Source organism: Patella vulgata, chromosome 5, assembly GCF_932274485.2.
Source record: "Patella vulgata chromosome 5, xgPatVulg1.2, whole genome shotgun sequence".
Taxonomy (NCBI): Eukaryota; Metazoa; Mollusca; class Gastropoda; family Patellidae; genus Patella; species Patella vulgata.
In genome coordinates this window covers 50,437,168-50,457,743 of record NC_065883.2, presented here as the reverse complement: position 1 = coordinate 50,457,743, position 20,576 = coordinate 50,437,168, and the positions used below count along the sequence as shown (strand labels likewise).

Here is a 20,576-nt window from a genome sequence, read left to right as displayed (position 1 = left end):
CCCCAAATCAGTCATTATAACTTTCAAAATGCTTTGATTCTTATTTACTGCCTAGTCCTCTACCAAGAAAACGTGACGATACTGACACACCCGTGTGTGCTGTTTCTAGATCAAGTTCTGTGCCGTCAAACAATAATTTTGATCTGTAACCATTTTCCTTCGTAAGAATTGCTACGTGGTCCCACCTGGCAACCCATTTGCCATTATATTACACAATACTTTAACTATTTTCCATTCAACAAAAACAAAATATTCCATACATGAATCGGTGCCTATTATTAATTATTAAACCCTAAAGACTTATTTTTGGTAATGCAGCCACTTCTTTTAAGACTCCATATATAAAATCCCATCTACGGTGGCACTTTCCTGCGATCTTGATGTTGCATGGGAATCATCACTTACCATATAAGGTAGTGCTTACTACGAAACTATTAATAGGGTTGATTTTAGCATGAATTATGTGTAACCGGTTATGTAGGCCAATAACAGACATAATAATACGAGGAAGTTGGCTATGCCTTTTTACGAGTGATTAAACTGACAATGTATTGCTTTCATTTGCTGCCATATAAACGAAAACACGTAATTTTGGAGGAATGTTACTGGCGTGAATTAGGAGCAGGTATGGTTCGGCACGCTTTCTTTCTATCTTATTACCAAAACATGTTATTTTGTAGGAATATATTAAAATAGTGAGGTGCACACATTTTTATTATGTACGAATTTGAATATTTTGTTGACAAATGATTTTTAATTGTGATCTGAATCCATCTGCATAAATAATATTACTTATTCCCCTTTATTTTTGGTAAAAATGACCGACATAAATTTTGTTTGTTTGAAATAGCAACACTGAAGAGAAACATAGTTTATTCCAGTGTCAGAAAATATTGAATCAATTTATTGAGAGGACTTTAAGTCTGGTTGGAAGTAGGCTACATAACTTTAGGATAGTGTTATATATACTATTCAAAAAAAGTAGGGGATATTTGATTTTTAAGTGTTATTAAAGTCACCTAATGAAACTGACGAAGAAACAAATGACAAAATGAAATGAAGTTCACATTCATCGATTTATTCCAAATGATCGTTAGACTAAGTAAGGCACAGACTGACCATTATAAGGGTAAAATGATACCCGGGGTCAAACAGCAAAGTTACCACAGCATCACAACCAAGTCAGTAACGGTTAAATCCTCCTCTGTTTGCCAAACAAGCATTGATCCGACGTGGCATACTCCTAATGAGACGTCTAAGGTCATTTTGGTCCAGATTGTCCCATTCCTGTTGCAACGCAGCAGCAAGTTCTTGGACATTGGCAGGACGTTGTTGACGTTGACGTAACCTCTGTCCAAGCATGTCCCAGACATACTCGATGGGGGAGAGGTCGGGACTCAGTGCTGGCCAAGGTAATGTGGTGATGTTCTGTTGTTGGAGGTAACCTGTAACGATCCTGGCCCTGTGACATCTTGCGTTGTCATCCTGGAAGATGAAACGGCGGCCATGACGTCGTGCGAACGGCACAACATGGACTGCCAAGATGTTGTCCCGGTAGTACTGGCCTGTAACAGGCCCTGCAACAACATGTAAAGCCGTTCTTCCAGCAACAGTGATGCCTCCCCACACCATAACAGAACCACCCCCAAATCGATCATGTCTGATGACGTTAACGTCTTGGAAGCGCTCGTTTCGACGACGCCACACCCTCCTAGGTCTGTCCAAAAAATCAACAGTGAACCTTGACTCATCTGAAAACATCACATTGCTCCAGCGTCGATTATCCCAGTGTTGACGATCCCTACACCAACGACGTCTTGCCTGAATGTGATGATCTCTCAAACAAGGGATCACGCGAGGACGTCGGGCGCGAAGGTGACCCCTATGCAGTCGATTCCGAATCGTCTGGCCACTCACTCTCACACCAGTGTCTGTTTGAAGAAGAGCGCTGATCTGATTTGCTGTGATGACACGATTTCTCAAGGCCAAGGTACGGATAAATCGATCCTGGGCTTGAGTTGTCGCCCTTGGTCGACCTGAGCGTGGTCTGTCCTGTACAGATTGTGTATCACGGTATCTGGACCATAGCCTGCTTATGACAGACTGAGAAACATTCATCGTCCGCGCCACAACCGCCTGTGTTGTGCCGATCTGTAGCATGCCAAGGGCACGTAACCTTTCATTTTGGGTAAGCCGACGCATATCAAAATTTGTTTTCTGGTCACTAAAACAATTAAACTGATGTTTCCACCCTGGAATTCAATGCCACAATGACTGTAACATTCAAAGTCAGAGTCGTGCAAATCTTGGGTTGGACCCCCATGATGATCCCAAGCATCACCTGCATTCCATACGGTGGCTATTGGTGGGTTTGGGCGTCACATGTAACTGGAAATGTTTCTTCTGTTAGGTTCTATGGTGACTTTTTTCGTAGTCATTTGCATATTTTAGTATTATGCCCCCAAAATCAAATATCCCCTACTTTTTTTTGAATAGTATATGTTGAAATACTGGTCTTGTAGGCCAGTTTTTGTTTTGGGGTTCAACTTCTGTAACATCAATTATTTTCTAACTTTCAGGCCATCTTTACCACCTCAAGGTATTACATGATACCTTGACAACATTAGTCCAAATAATGAACTTTCATATTTATGACAAAATCTTGAAAACATCTAAAATTATTAACCTGTATATAGAGATATTGCAGCTTTGGTCCACTATCTAATAAGCTGTCAGTTTCATCTAATGCAGTTTCCTTTTTCATATTGTCTTTTTTAGAAATAACTGAAGTATCTTCAAATTTATCATCTTCATCATCTCCACCAAATATAATACTGTTAGAATCTTCATCAAACAATGGACTGTTTTAAAAAATTAATACATTTTAGTAATCTGTCTACATCAATATATAATACAAAAGAATTAAACAAAATGTCTATCAGCAGCCTTGTCATCCAGATTGTCCACAAAATGTGTTATGATTTGAATGACTTTATGAAATAAAGACGCCAAACAGATCCTGGCAGAGGAATTGCTGTGAATAATAATGTGATGTCTTTTTATGAAATATATATACAATTTAATGTCACCCTTTGTAAGGTATTTTCTGTCTATTGTGACAACCTCTGACCAAGGGACTTTCAGTTTAACCCAGCATTGATATTTGTTTCTGCCTGTATCTATGTATAAAGTGACATCATAATCGTTATTAATATAATATACATGTATCTTCACAAAATAATGGATTAACTTACAAGAACGAAGCACGCAAATCATCATTATCATCATCAGAGTCCGAATCTGATTCAGAGAAAGGTTTCTGTAACTGACTTGTACTGTAAGAATAATTCATAGTCCATTCTAATGAAGTATCTGTTTTTGTGGGTGGTGCCATGTTTTCTATGTTATCAATAAAACCTAGACTGTTTCTGCTGGTAAAATCAGAAGAGGGTGTCTTTTTATCAGAGTCTGTTTTAGCTGATGATGTACCAGCAGCACTAGAAGATGTGTCACTATTGGCTGGATCATCACTAGTTTCTATCCATGAATTATAATACCTGAAGTATATACATAAATATCATTATAAACAAGTGATTCAACAAAGGTTTAATACCAACAACTGTTTTTATACAAGTGCCATTACTGCTTGTTGAATAATAAATAACTTAATGATGCTTTTAAACTGCAGTCACCCATAATAAGCCTTATTTTGTTTTTATGAGCTTTTTCAGGAACCAGCTCCCCAAAAAGGAATCGTGGCCTGTAGGCAACACACAGAGACACAAAGAAAAAATGTGAGTGACTCTGCCCCTGGGGGTTGGGCAATCACCAAAAAACAATAGTGGTCATCCTTAGGGTATAAGAAATAGGTATGCAAAGTTTCAAAAAGATCTGTTAAGAATTGCGGTCTGTAGGCGAAACACAAGACACACAAACATTGGGTGTGGCTCTGTCCCAGGGGGTCGGGCATGCACCAAAAATAATAGGAGACAGCCTTAGGGTATAAGGAATAAGTATAAAAAAGTTTTCAAGATGATCGATTAAGATTTGCAGGCTGCAAGTGACAGACAGACACAAAAAGAAAATGGGTGTGGCTCTGCCCCTGGGGGTTGGGCATTCACCACAAGACCACAAGACACATAAGATTTACTCAAAGACAGTGGAATTCGGTTGTCTTTAGTGACGAATCTCGATTCACTTTGAGATTTGCCGATGGCAGGGTCCGAGTGTTCCGCAGATGAGGTGAACGTTACGCTCAAGTATGCGTCAGAGAAGTTGACCAATTTGGTAGCGGCAGTGTCATGGTTTGGGGTTCTTTTTGTGCACATGGACGTTCTCCTCTTGTTGTTGTCCAAGGGTACTTTAATGCTGTCCAGTACAGGGATCAGATTTTGCAACCTGTTCTTCTTCCATATATGCAGAGACATGGGCCTGGACTAACGTTTCAACAAGACAATGCTCGACCCCATACAGCAATTGCTACCCAGAATTTTTTAAGAAATGCCGGTGTCCAAGTCCTGGATTGGCCGTCGCTTAGCCTCAACCTTAATCCTATTGAACACATCTGGGACGAACTGGGTCGACGTGTTCGTCAGCAAGTGAATCCACCACTGACGTTGCAGGACTTTCAACATGCTCTTGCTGACGTCTTCCTCGGGTAGTGTTTACTAATGTTCTGAGATCCATGAGAAGACGTTGTGTGGCAGTATGAGACGCTAGAGGAGGCCACAACCGTTACTAAAAACTTTATTCCGATTGTTCTCCAAGTCTGTGAATTTCATTTTGGGGGGTACTGTGACATCACGAACGTTATCAATGTCAAGGATTTTCGGCGAGACGTATTCTTGCTTTCTGTTGATGTCATGGTCGTCTGTGCACAACATAACACTAAAATAGTTGCCTAAAACCAAATATTAAAAATCTAGTCCCAAAAATCCCGAGTGTCAAGTTTTTAATTTGGCTGAGTATATATATATGCCTAAAGAAAGTACTATTGTTTAATTGTCTACATGTTTCGCCCGAGCTTGTCAAGACATACAATAACAATAACAATGACATGATGTCATGGAAGAATAAACATACAATAATATAATAATATTGAAGTATATAATATATATATATAGCATAAAATTGTAATTATTTTGAAATGTTTAATTTGGGTTTAAATTTGTCAATAAAATATTGTTCCTTCAATCTCATTTTCATGGGATCTGAATACGGCGTCTTAAAGAAAGGGTATATTTAGAACTCACCTTTACCGCAGATATCAAGGTGCTCACTTAAATAGTAAGTGCAGGAGGACCGCACTACATGCAAAACAAAAACTACAAGATAAACCTGTGGACAAGACAGAAAATAGACATTGCACCAAATAAACTAATATCAAATCAAGTGAATGGATCCGGGGGCCAGCCGTAAGCGTCCACTGCGCTGTACAGTCCCAGGCCTGTAGTGACACAGACTTCACTCAAATTTGAAAACAACCAGGAATACAAAAAAGACGTAACAGAAATAATGCGACCAATCTTGGTACCCTGATGTGTTGTCTATGAACCTTTACTCTGTTTTTTAACTTGTTCGTGCAACCGATGTACAGTTCGGCACAGTCACTACATTTTATGACGTATAATACATGAGTTACTTTACAGTTCATTAACAAGGGTGAAAAACTGTCTGAGAGGTGAGTTTATTAAAGCTAGGGGTGAAAAACTGTGCAACAGTGCGTTTTCAGTAGAGGTGTGTTAATTAACCGACCGGTAAAAATGAATGTCAATGTTGTGTATTGTTTAATTGGCGTGTTTTCTCGCTAGTTGCGATAAGTGCATCAAAAGGAGTATAATCAAGGACCAACAGGCTTTATCTGACACGTACGTGTTAAATCAAAATTTGGGAAGTAAAACTGTTTTACCGTGTGATTTATCATTCGACCGTGTGTTTTACGCAGGTTTTTGTATAATTCAAGACAGGTCTTTAGACAGGTGTGTGTGCTCGCTATGATCTACGTTTCTCTTATGTGTCTTTTGTATTGCGTACCATATATATAAAGTTGAATTTAATGAAATAAAAATACGGACCTTAATCTATCGTATACGGAAAGGCGAATGTAATGTCGTCATTTATAAATACCCAGCAGTCAGCGCCCAATTTGAATATCCACAGAAATGAAATGAAATGAAATGAAATGGGGTTTAACGTCCTACTGTTCTGCTCCTAGTCTGGGCTAATGAAGACGGGCATACGCCATACAGTGTGCTATGAGAGAAATTTTGCCTGGGCAGCGGCACTATCGCCTACTCTTATATCGAATTCCAACTGCCAGGGGATCTTTTACGTGCATTCCAATATATACACAGGACCTCGGTTTTTCGTCTCATCCAAAGGACTAGACAGCTGTCCTTGTCAGGCCCTGCGTCCTGCATCACTGACAATGGGGAACCACGCCGGAAAATCTGGATGAACTTTCTCGGCCTATGCAGGGATCGAACACCCGACCTCCAGGCTAGCGAGCCAGCGCCTTACCCACTTAGCCACGTGATCCCCGAATATCCACAGGAATATAGAGAGTAAATCCAGCAAAAACAACAGAAATATATTTCTGCTTTATTACTAAAAAGACGCGCACTCACCGTTTGACAATTATTAAATTGTGCATCTTACCTTCAATAGCAACATCCATAAAACAGAAATCTCCATATTGATAAATAATACGGCACAACCAACCGAACAGTGGTAATTTCCACACAAATGATATATTTAAACTAAAATTACTTTAGTTTTTCACTTAATTTACATTGCATACAATCCAATGATCCTCATTCCAGAACTTTTAATTTATAATATATTTAAACTAAAATTACTTTAGCTTTTCACTAAATTTACTTCAAATACAATCCAACGATCCTCATTCCAGAACTTGTAATTTATAATAGCTGCTTTTATGCAATTACAGAATTGTCCCGTGATCTAACATATCAAAGAAGCACATACGCCCGATATGACACGTAATCAATTTTGAAGACATGTCTTCTATTCTTACGACTATACTTGGCGTTAATACTGCTTACCATGTAGTCACGCTACTTATAAAGTTGCATTTAATAAAATAAAAATATTGACCTTTATCTATCGCACGAAATGCAATGTCGTCATTTATAAATATCGAACAGGTAGGCCCCAATTTGAATATCCCTGTGTATATAGCGAATAAGCCAAATTTGCCGTATGTAAATATACTCTCGTAAATATACTTATTCTCGTAAATATAATTATTTTCGTAAATATAATTATTCTCGTCTTCCGACAAGTTATTATTTGTGTCTTCAAATTTGTACCATTCAAACGTCAACCCAACCATTACAGACATCACGTGTAACCGTTTCACGCATAGTCCATGCGGAGCAATAACAGCTCCTTGATCAAAGTAACAATTCTATCACATGTAAAGGCGTGCACGAGCTTATTCGCGCGTATTGGAAAACTGTTCGGTTGCTTTATTTGAGAAGATACTGATATTACACTATAAAATTTGTCAATTTTTTCTTTGAAAATTCTGACAAATTGGTAGCTCTTCAGGAAGGTTGATCATATCGCTTACTCTGTTTGTGTATTGTACGTTTTTATAATGGCTAGCAAATAATTTATGATATCTGAATACTCTCTGAAAGAACATATAGCTTGTTATTAGATGTTACTTTTTAATAGGCCATTTTTTTTTATGATAGTCGGATATCAATCACAGATATCAAATATAAATCACATTAATTAGATGAACAGCCCAACGCAGCTTTGAAATGAAATGAAATGAAATGAAATGAAATGGGGTTTAACATCCTACTGTTCTGCTCCGAACTGGGCTAATGAAGACTGGCATACGCCATAAATTGTGCTATGAAGGAAATTTTGCCCGGACAGCAGCACTACGGCCTATAACAAGCTATAATTATGTTCTTTCAGAAAGTATTCAAATATAATAAATTATTTGCTAGCTATTATAAAAACGTACAATACACAAACAGGGTAGGCGATATGATCAACGCTTCCCTAAGAGCTACCAATTTATCAGAATTTTCAAAAAATTTTTTTGACATATCTTATAATTTAATATCAGTATCTTCTCAAATAAAGCAACCAAACAGTTTTCCAATACGTGCAAATAAGCTTGTGCACGCCTTTACATGTATAAATAGAATTGACAGCTGTCCTTGTCAGATCCTCTGTCTTGCATCACTGACAAGGGGGAATCACGCAGGAATATCTGGATGAACTTTCCCCGGCCAATGCAAGGATTGAACACCCGACCTCCAGGCTAGCGAGCCAGCGTCTTACCCACTTAGCCATCGTGCCCCCCAATGAACGCAGCTTTGAAACAAACAGCAGTGTAATTTTATATTTGATTAAACTTCACATTTCATTTAGACCTTAGACAATTACATTTCCAACTGGTACGGAGAAGTAATTCAAATTTATTATTATCATCGGAGAGATGTTTTGCAAATAATGGGGACAAAGTAATATTGATACTTTAAATCGAAATTTTGTTACTATATATTATTATAGTGCGCCCTTCCATGTAACTTACTTAGGGACACTTTACAAAGTGACAATTTAATCTTAAAAAAATCAGGATTATGGACATGTAGCATCGGTTAAAAGCCCGTTTAAATAACTGTGTATTAAATAGGTTTTTTTTTAAAGAATATAGATATGTACAACATCTTAAACTAAATGGTAGATTATTCCATAAAACAGATACGCCTGTATCAAGAGATAGTTTGTTATTGTTGCAGTAAATTTTACTATACACGTTTGTATGTATTCTATTTACATGCCATAAAAAGTTTTAACCATAAATTACCTTACTTTTTAGTTTGCACGATTTTTTAAGTTAGCGAAAACAGTCAATTAATAAATCTATAAACAAAATTAACAACCGTAATTCAGACAGCAACTTCTAATACACATTTTGGTTGAAATAAATAATATGCGTGTAGCTTGTTAATTAGTTTATTACTTTATGGCCCCAATCAAGTATCAAAACACCGCATTTGTTACGCAACACCTAGAGGTCAATGTTTTCAAACATTCTGATCAATCAACCATAGCAAAAAGATGGCAATACTTTCCTCCAGTTTGACTGTATATACAGGATACTAGTGCTCTAATATTGTATTTTAAAAAACGATTGGAAATGTAGACGGTGTTATTGATGAACTATTTAAATGTTCAAATCATATCCCATGTAATTATATCGTCTAGTTCTATCGGGAGCAGATCCATCGTTCAGTAATTATATGTTTATGGAACTTCAAAATCTTCGCTGAATCCATGGGACAGATACAATACCATGCTAATTTTCATTTTTCATTTCGGCGCCAACGGCTCATCCTTCAATGCATACCATCAATCAAAGGTCAATATGTGAACTTGCGCGTTTAATCAAATGAAACAATGTTTAAAATGATTATAAAATAAACCTGATATTGCTTTCTGATGTGGCTGGGTTATTTCAGGTGCCAGTCGTAAGAATAAGAAGACAGTACATGTATATTTACATATGGCAAATTTGACTTATTCGCTATATACCCGGGGATATTCAAATTGGGGTCTACTTGTTCGATATTCATAAATGACTACATTGCATTTCGTGCAATAGATTAAGGTCAATATTTTTATTTTATTAAATGCAACTTTATCTATAAGTAGCGTGACTATATGGTACGCAGTATAAACGGCAGGTATAGTCAAAAGAATAGAAGACAAGTTGTAAGACTTTGTCCTTAAGACAATATTGGGTCTTTGAAAAATTGTTGGTTAACTCTTTCTATCGAGTCAAATCCCACGATCTAATAAAACCGAACGACATGTTTATATGTAAAAAAAACCAGTGATATATTTGTAAAATCCTAACCATTGTCAAAATATCCATCAAACTCTATCTGTTTATGACATATGGTTGGTAGACCAAATAAGGTAATGTTCTCCCCCCTGGTCTTGGGAAATGGGGAGGTTTATTCCATATTTTGGTTTGAAATTAAAGTCAAGGTCAGTCTAGGGGTTATAAAAAGAGGGTGTTGAGTGAGGCTGATCAGACCTCACCAAGGTATTCCGAGCAGCTATCATTTATTGAGAACGAGGGACCTTTGAAGTTGAAGAAATCACTTGAAATGTAGTTTTATATATTAGGATCACGAAGAAAACACAACAAGGAAGTCCAATCTACAAAGTCTTGAAAAATGATTATGTGTCATATCGGGCGTATGTGCTTCTTTGATATGTTAGATCACGGGACAATTGTGTAATTGTATAAAAGCGGCTATTATAAATTACAAGTTCTGGAATGAGGATCGTTGGATTGTATACGATGTAAATTTAGTGAAAAGCTAAAGTAATTTTAGTTTAAAAATATCATTTGTGAGGAAATTACCACTGTTCGGTTGGTTGTGCCGTATTATTTATCAATATGGAGATTTCTGTTTTATGGATATTGCTATTGAAGGTAAGATGCACAATTTACCCAACATGGCACGTTTTTATAAATTTAATAAATGTCAAACGGTGAGTGCGCGTATTTTTAGTAATAAAGCAGAAATATATTTCTGTTGTTTTTTGCTGGATTTACTCTCTATATTCCTGTGGATATTCAAATTGGGCGCTGTCTGCTGCGTATTTATAAATGACGACATTACATTCGCCTTTCCGTATACGATAGATTAAGGTCCGTATTTTTATTTCATTAAATTCAACTTTATATATATGGTACGCAATACAAAAGACACATAAGAGAAACGTAGATCATAGCGAGCACACACGCCTGTCTAAAGACCTGTCTCTAATTATACAAAGACCTGCGTAAAACACACGGTCGAATGAAAAATCGCACGGTAAAACAGTTTTACTTCCCAAATTTTGATTTAACACTTACTTGTCAGATAAAGCCTGTTGGTCCTTGATTATACTCCTTTTGATGCAGTTATCGCAACTAGAGAGAAAAGACGCCAATTAAACAATACACAACATTGACATTCATTTTTTACCGGTCTGTTAATTAACACACCTCTACTGAAAACGCACTGTCGCACAGTTTTTCACCCCTAGCGTTAATTAACTCACCTCTCAGACATTTTTTTCACCCTTGTTAATTAACACACGTTATTTACAGTTTTAACGTGGTAATACCAAGTAATAGTCGGAAAATTAATTTTCTTTCGATACACGTACAAATAACATCCATGACTGAGAATTCTATGGTGGCTGTGCACAGATTCACCCTTTAGCAGTTCTCAGTGCGGTAAAGGCGAGTTCAAAATATACCCTTTCTTTAAGATGCCGTATTCAGATCCCATGAAAATGAGATTGAATGAATAATATTTTACTGACAAATTTAAACCCAAATTAAACATTTCAAAATAATTACAATATTATGCTATATATATATTATATATTATCTACTTCATTATTATTATATTATTGTATGTTTATTCTTCCATGACGTCACAACATTGTTATTGTTATTGTTTGTCTAGACAAGCTCAGGCGAAACATGTAGACAATTAAACAATAGTACTTTCTTTAGGCATTTTTAACCTTTATTTTTTTATATATTAACACTACTACGGTTTTAACTTCATACATCTATTGATATATATATATATATTTTTATAAAATGAAAGTCGATAACACCACGAAAAGGAAATTAATGGAAAAAAATTTTATTAAAAAATACGTTCCTTGACTTAATAGTCAATAAGTAACAATTGACCATTAGCTTCATTAATTTTCTTAAATCTATCCCATGATTATCTTCCACTCATTGTTCATAAATTGAACCCATATACTACAGATTAACACATGTGTGTACATGTTTTCTATTAGTTAACGATATACTATGTAACCATAGACAATGGTAACTATAGCCAATTAAAACCACAGTGTTACTATGTAAATATGTATAAATATACTATACTGTCCATCTTTATACAATGACATTATTTATGAATAGTCCCAAGACGGACGAAAAGTAAAAGTACGGCATACCGTGAAACAAAGTAGTGCAGCTTTGCGGTTGTGCTAAAAATTTTGGATATTATATATATAATAAATAAAATTTTTTGCAAGTATGTGACTAGTTACGTGACAGACAAACCAGCGGCTGCCAGGCAGGATACGCCCACATTTTCAAGAGATGGATAGAGAACAAGCTAAAAAGAAAGTGATTTTTCCTACAATCAAGGGTCATAATTCAGGAAATTACAATTTGATATGCGCAAATATCGAAAGGAACCGAGATCTTTGGGTTATAAACTTACATTTCAAGTTTAACAAAAATTGGATAAAAACTGTGATCTCTATGGGGTCCACAACCTTGATATACCATATTCTTACGCTATTTGAGAACGAGGGGCGGCCATTTTGTCTGTCAGTTTTGGGCCGATTTTCACGAAATTCGAATTCAGCCGTCCTTAGGGTTTAACTGTGATATAATAATACAGTTTTTTTTTTAATCGGATAAAAATTATGACCTCTATAGGGTCCACAAGCTAAAAACGCGATTTTTTGTACAATCAGGGGCCAATATCGAAAGGAACCAAGATCTTAGGGTGATAAACCTATATTTCAAGTTTCAATGAAATCGGATAAAAATTGTGACCTGAAGACTGTTCACAAATAATTGTGGATGGACAGACGGACAGGGGCGACGACAATATATGTCCACACGAAAATGTGGGCGTATATAAAAAGTACAAATTGTCTTATGCAGAAATGCCATGATGCTAATATTTTAGATCATCGACTTATGAAACGTGAATGTTTCATCGAATAAACAAATACAGTAATTCATTCTGGAATATTACTGACGTGAACTTCAAGCTGGTACGTGAATTAAATATGGAAAATTTTCAAAAGGTGTACCAATCTGAACAACAGACTCACCCTACCTGCAGAGAAGTGACTCTGACACAGTGAATAGCCATGATATCCATATGACGTTATCTAAACGTCACAGGTCATGAGGTCACGTCAACAAACAAATGTAAACACCATCATTATGATCATTATCAACATTACAAGACACAATGTTACATTGTAAACAATAGCCTTCTTGCAGCCTTTAGGACTGTATAATCCGTACAGAACGTCTTATCGCTTTTTCCAATGATTTTTCACAAAAATAACATCATCTACAACTCTAGATTTGATGTCGGCATATTGGCACTATTTTGTGCTTCGGTCGTGTCTATTTCTGATATACACAATCAATTCTGTTAATGTTTTTAGTGTGGGGATTGACTAAAAGTTAATTTATTTCAGTTTTAAACAAAAATTTAAAACTTTAACGCAATTTTAAAAAAATAGCCAAATTCTGGCTGGGTTTACTGAGCAAAATGGCCATTCACTGTATACGTGCGAAAAAAAAGCCAGCTACCATTTAATTTTCGTACGTTAGTTACGTACGAAGGTGTACCTGTCCCTGTAGTTATTTTTGTGGTAATTACATACATTAAAATACAACATTCTCCATAACAAATTACCAAGAATTATTTATGTTGAAGTCTAGTTATATTAAAGGGAATGTAAACTTTATAATTAACCCATTTCCTACGGGACCTCATTTGAACCAACGTTTCAAAATGGATTAAGAACCCTGCATTATACGGAATAGCAGAAATATATGTCATCAATTACGTAGGAATAACAGAAATATTAACGATAATTTTGCAGATATTTTAAACGCTGCTAACACTGAACAGCTATCGGCCCATGGTGTTAACATTGTCGTTTATGGCTAGCGGTATACGGCATAGAGGTAGCTGAAATGGCGGCCATCTTTATTGCACAAAAAATGTAGATATCAACTTCAGACTTTGATGTTGACAGAGGGAAAAGCCTAAATTTGCTTAATACTATGTATTAGGCGCACCCCTTCTATAAATAACCAGCGGCTGTCAGGCAGGATACGCCCATATTTTGCAAGAAATGGATAAATAGAGAACAAGCTAAAACAAAAACCGATTTTTCGTGCAATCAAAGGCCATAATTCAGGAAGTTACGATCCAATATGATAGAATATTGACAGGAACCAAGATCATTGGGTTATAAAGATATATTTCAGCTTTCATCAAAATCGGATCAAAATTGTGACTTCTAGAGGGTCCACAACCTTGATATTTACACTATTTGGGTAGGAGAGGTGGCCATTTTGTCCAGCAGTTTTGGTCTGATTTTCACGAAATTCAAATTCAGCCATTATTATGGTGTAACGGCGAAATATTCAAACGTTTTTTTCAATCGGACAAAAATTGTGACCTCTAGAGGCACCACAAGCTAAAAACAAAACTTTTCGTACAATCAAGGGCCATAATTCAGGAAGTTACAATTTGATATGTGTGAATATCAAAAGGAACCAAGATCTTTGGGTTATAAACATGAATTTCAAGTTTCATCAAAATCGTCAAAATCGGACCAAAACTGTCTGACAGAATGGCCGCCTCTCTTACCCAAATAGTGTAAATATCATGGTTGTGGACCCTCGTATGCAAATAGTGTAAAAGTATGGTATATCATAAAAATGTGGGCGTATAAAAATATCTGGTAAAAAAAGTGTGCCTAATATACCAAAAAATACAGTAGTGAAATTTATCTTAGATTCAAATTTATAAACAAGTAACCTATACGTACAGGTGGTTGCTTCATACCAAACGAATAATACAGTAACGATCAAAGAACATAAATATCCCCGTGTAGCCATGATTTTTTACCTTACTACATTTTCATGGTTCAATCTGGACAATAGTTTTACTTCTCTGGTAATTTTCTTTGTAAAATGCTGACTTTTGGGGTTGAGAGGAATTCTCTTGATAGCATATATACGACCATCTAACTTGTTTTTAACCTGAAGAAAACAGGACAATTAAAGTCTATATGATTCATTTCTTTTTTTTGGAAAATTTCCCACAGCTTAATATAAGCGTTAAAGTTTAAAGACAAAACCATCTTAAACCAAAACAACGTCAGATTTGCAATAAAAAAGATAGGTTGCCAGGCAACAAAAACATACAGCAGCTAAATCGTCTGGGCGGTCGACAAGAATTGACACATATTTATTCTTTTGTAGGTAATTAGAGGCATTTACAAGACAATTTCATATAGATCAGATTATAATTTTTGTCATTTAAGGATCCACAAGGTTCTACAAACTGAAACAAGGACCTTAACACTGGAAGTAATTTACACAAAATTTTGAAATTTGACAGGCTTTTTCGTTTTACTAATTTAAATAATGCATATAAATTTCATATAGATCGGATGATAACTTTTGTCGTTCGAATGTTCACAAGGTTCACAAAGTAAAACAAGGGCCATAACTCTAGAAATAATTGACAGAAATTGCTGAAATTCATTAGACCTCCGTTTCATAAATTAAAATGATTTATATAAATTTCATACATATCAGATGACAACTTTCATCAATCGAGCATTAACAAGGTTCATCAAAGTGAAACAATGGTCATAACTCTAGACATAATAAATGGAAATTGTTGAAATTCAATAGGATTCTTGTTTTTACTAATTTAAATGAAGCATATAAATTTCATACAGATCGGCAGATAACTTTTGATGTTAGAGTGTTCACAAGGTGCAATAAAGTGAAACAAGGGCCATAACTCTAGAGGTAATAAACAGAAATTTCTGAAATTCAATACGATTCTTCTTTTTACTAATTTAAATGACACATATAAATTTCATACAGATCGGCAGACAATTTTAGATGTTAGAGAGTTCACAAAATGGAACAAAGTGAAACAAGGGCCATAACTCTAGAAGTAGTTAAGGGAAATTGCTGAAATTCAATAGGCTCCTTCGTTTCACTAATTCAAATAATGCATATAAATTTCACAAAGTGAAACAAGGGCCATAACTCTAGACCTAATAAACAGAAATTATTGAAATTAAACAGGCTTCTTTATCTCATTAACGTCAACAACATATATCAATTTTAAAACAATCGAATCATAATTTTTGGTGTTAAAGCGTTCACAAGAAATTGTGGCTGACAGACGTACGGACGGGGGCGACAGCAATATACGTCCACATTTCCATGTGGGCGTATAAAAATCATAAACAATCGATTAAACAATTGTTATTTAACAAAAAAACGCACAATATATATTAAAATAAATTTTGATAATGACAACAGTTGCAAAATGTTCAATTCATTATATTTTTGTAAATACTGAATAGAATAGAATAGTTTTTGGACTGATATCTCTTTTTGAGATTAACCTTTTACACTATTGTAGTTTGCAAGGGATTAATAATCCCTAAAATGACGTTCAAAGACCTTAAAGAACAATAATAGGTACAAACTAGAACTGCGATGCAGTAATGACGGGTTTCACTGGTGCCACATTACCCTAAACATATTTCACTTCCGGTACCAATGAAACCATTAAACAGGTTTCCACCTAATCATTGCACACATCAAATAAAATGGACGCCGAATCAACCAAATCCAGCAATATCAATTCATTTTATACATTTGTTACATGTAAGTGTACAGTACTTCCGGTGATAATGAAAATGTTCAATTAGTTTTATGAAATCAGAAATGGCATAAGGCATCACATGGTGAAAATTTTATGTAAATCGAATATTAATTGCCACTTTTATAGACCAAAAACCTTGAAAAGTGACTTGTAGAAAACTGTCTATTTCTCTGCAACCGTACAAGTTAGAAACCATTTTTTGGTATCTGTATGATCGTATGGGTTCATTCTATTTGTTGATTGGAATCAAATATCATGATTTTAAAAACATAACAACTCAGACTCATTTGAATAAAATATATGTTTTGAAGGCTAAAAATACAGTTTTTGCCAAAATGACGTTACTTCCGGTGATAATGAAAATCTTAAATTACCTGTATGAAATCGTAAATGGCATAAGGTATCACATAGTGAAAATTTCATGAAAATCGAATAATAATTGACACTTTTATGGATAAAAGTGACCTGTTGAAAATTGCCTATTTCTCCGCAACTGAACAAGTTAGAAACCATTTTGTGATATCTATATGATCGCATGGGTTCATTCTATTAGTTGATTAGAATCAAATATCAAAATTTTAAACAAACAACAAATACGACTCATTTCAATAAATTATTTGTTTCTAAGGCTATAAATACAGTTTTTGCTCAAATTTCGTCATTTCCGGTGACATGGAAAATGTTAAATTGAGTTGAACTAGTCACAATTGACATTACGCATCAAATGGTGTCACTTTTATGAAAATCCAATAATAATTGACTCTTTTACAGACACAATAGCGTAAAGAGTGACTCATGCAAAATTGAACATTTCTCGGCAACTGCTCATATTACAAACTAATTTTGAGATAGATTCTCTTCGTATGGATTAATGCTACAAGTTTATGAAAGTTGCGAAGAAATATTTTAAAATATGAAAAGCATGAATGGGTTGTAAATAGCTCATTTTTTCACCTTTTTTCACCTTTAAATCAAAATGACCTGAAAACGAAATCAAAATTAAAAAAACTCGAGCCCGATGTTTTCTGCGCCTTTACAGGGCACACACTTTCAGTCATACCAGATTTGAAAAAAATAATATTTGCTTTCAAAAAGTGGTACCGAACTGTCAAAATTGTAGTTTTTGCTAAATTTACGTCACTTCCGTTGCCAAAAGGTAACTTTACCGGTAACAAAAAAAATGACATTTTGGATCACGGAGCATATGAACTTTGTTTTATACAAATTGAGCAATAAATAATTAATCCAGGACTGAAAAACTGAATTAGCCAATGGCGGCCAAGGAAAATTACGATGACAAAAAATGGTGCCATTTTTGGTCAAATCAGATGACTCTTTAACCCTGGATAAAATACCACATTAAAATATTCATAAATAAAAAAGTTTTTTGTAAAAATTTAAATTTTCAAAATTTGGCGCCTAATATCTCCGACGATTCATGGAAAATCAAAAATCTAAAGAACCGTGGCTATGTGCCTTGTCTCTGGCTATGTCAAAATGTATCCAATGTTAAAATCCGACGATTATTGTTAATATTACGGCAATATTTCAAAAATCGACAAATTCGACGATTTCGGACATTTCGCATTGTCGCAGAACGTTCGAAATAGCTTTAATCTCTAAGTCACACCCACTTTTCCAGTAACACCGAAGACATCGAATCAATCCGACAATTAGTTTCCGAGATACAATCAAATTGGAAAAAAAAAAAAAATAATAATAATAAGAATAATTTTAACAAAAACAATAGTGTTTCACACAAACTACACAGTGTGAAACCCTAATAACACATTTGTTTTAATAGTTTTGATAACTTAAACAATATACTTTACCTTAAGGACATCACCAAATCCTCCTTTTCCTAAAGATTTCATTATTTCAAATTCATTGGTTAATCTGGAAAGACCACTGGCTTCAAATGCTGTTATATATGGTATTTCTTCTTCATCATCATCCTCAATAATACTTTTCTTCACCTCTATACAGATATGCAAACAATAACAATTAGCGAAGGGTGAGGCTTGGACTTTACTTAATCTTATAATTATCCCCCTAAATGTCGGTGTTTGTTTTATTTTCAGTCCATGTGTTTCTACTTTTATGTGTGGTGTGGTTCTCCTCCACTTACCATTTTAAACTACATCCATAATAGTTGCTCGATTTTGATTCTGAAATCTCCAGCTATTAATAGGTATCAGCAATTTAGTCAAATTAATGGGAATAAATTGAATCCAAGTTATATGTACCTTTTTGTTTTACTGGAAGTTTTTCAGGTAATGGTGGGAGTATTGTTTCTTTCAAAAAAGGATGATCTTGTAACTGTGTAGCTGACCAACGTAATCTTTCATCATTCATTATACATCTGTTTATAAAATAACAAGCCAACAGTCAGGCTGATGTCCCCCGCCGAAATCCCAAAATAAATAGATGACACACATTAATTAATCGCACATTTATTTTTTTTTTTAAAAGTATCAAGCAATCAAACTACACTAAGTTTCATCACTCTCTATCAGAGAGAATCAAGATTATCTTGTCCCAAAGCATTGACCAATGAAATTGATTAGCTCTGCTTAGCTTTAGCTCAAAATGTATCATTGAACTCAGTCAAGACATTCACCTAATGAACATCTATATCAAGTTTAAATATTCTACCTTAATTAAAAGCAGAGTTGTTATGTTCCAAAGTCTTGACCAATCAAATTGCTTACCGCTCCTTAGCTTAAGCAGAAAATTCTCATCATCGAACTTAGTCAAGGTAATGATATAATGAATCTATACTTGCGAGTTTCATCACTCTCACTTAATTAAAAACAAAGTTATCGTGCCTCAAATCATAAACCAATTTGATTGCTTATCTCTGCTTACTATCGAACTCCAACAAGGCATTCACCTAATTATTAGGATTTCACCATTGAAAATTGTTATTACTAAGATTATTTTTATTATTTTTTTTTATTGGGGGAAGCTAGATCTCAGCAACTATAAGAGATAGAGGTCTGAAGTTTGAATTTCTCTGGGGAAAATGGGTGGTGGTTACTCCTTAAAACTATTTCGAGATTTGTGCATATGGCGGAAATGCACGAAAATTGAAAATCGGCCATAATTTTGTTAATTCTCAATCTATTTTTGAGATATTTACATTTTTGGATAGCGGATAGCAGTTGGAAAATGTCAAATTCTGAAACTTTGCCCCTCTTATTTTTTTGGTAAATATTGGAAAATGTTCAAAATTGTTGGTATTTTTTTTGCTTATTTCTTGGAATTTATAAATTCTAATTACATATTTGGATAGCTGACATCGATCCGATTCCAACGATATCATTTTTGTCAGCAATGTTAACTTTGATTTTTCACTTTTTTTCGCATTTTATACAAAAATTGTAAAGCTTATTTTTTTAAAACGGCTCCAACAATTTTTCTGAAACTTTAGGAATATAAATAAAGATGTCTAAATTGTCCCTTGATCTATAAATGAAAATCCTCTAATCACCGGAAGTGGTCAAGAAAGGAATCCAAAGTTTGACAAAATTCTGAAAAATGAGTGTCTGTGCGCAAAATGCGATGTATCAATTGGTTGTTTACCGAGCAGTTAAAGTATTATTATTATTATTATTATTGTTCGATTTATATAGCGCTTCATTACACATGAGTGTTTCTAAGCGCATTCACAACAAAACAGTTCAAAAACATTTTTGAAATAAGTATGTTTTTAAGTTAGTCTTAAAGCTCTGGATGGAAGAGGACTCTTTAAGAGTTTTTGAAAGATCATTCCACATTTTAGCTGCTCTGACGGAGAAAGCATATTCACCAGAACGCTTATTATATTTGGGGATCCTCAATATGCTACGATCACTTGAAGAAGGAAGGTTGGATCGCCAGGGAGTAGAGTAATCAAAGAGTTCTTTTAAATAACTGGATGCAGTGTCAGAATAAATTGATTTAAACACATTCACAAGAGCTTTAAATTGAACCCTCGCTCGAACTGGAAGCCAATGGAGGTTCTGTAACTTAGCTGATATATGATCAAAT

At 34.9% G+C, this 20,576-nt stretch overlaps 1 protein-coding gene across 2 annotated transcripts in view; it reads right to left on the bottom strand.

Annotated features, from left to right (window-relative positions):
* Positions 1-20,576, bottom strand: part of LOC126821151 (eIF-2-alpha kinase GCN2-like) — a 270,365-nt gene that overhangs the window by 91,994 nt on the left and 157,795 nt on the right. For both annotated transcript variants that reach the window (XM_050549499.2, XM_056101507.1), the window contains exons 14-18: positions 18,791-18,906; positions 18,377-18,522; positions 14,757-14,890; positions 3,255-3,557; positions 2,687-2,861 (exon numbers count right to left, since the gene is read on the bottom strand). Coding sequence is in view for 1 of the 2 variants with exons in the window: in XM_056101507.1 (XP_055957482.1) it covers positions 2,687-2,861; positions 3,255-3,557; positions 14,757-14,890; positions 18,377-18,522; positions 18,791-18,906 (874 nt within the window). In the remaining variant the exon portion in view is untranslated. The remainder of the gene's footprint in view (positions 1-2,686; positions 2,862-3,254; positions 3,558-14,756; positions 14,891-18,376; positions 18,523-18,790; positions 18,907-20,576) is intronic.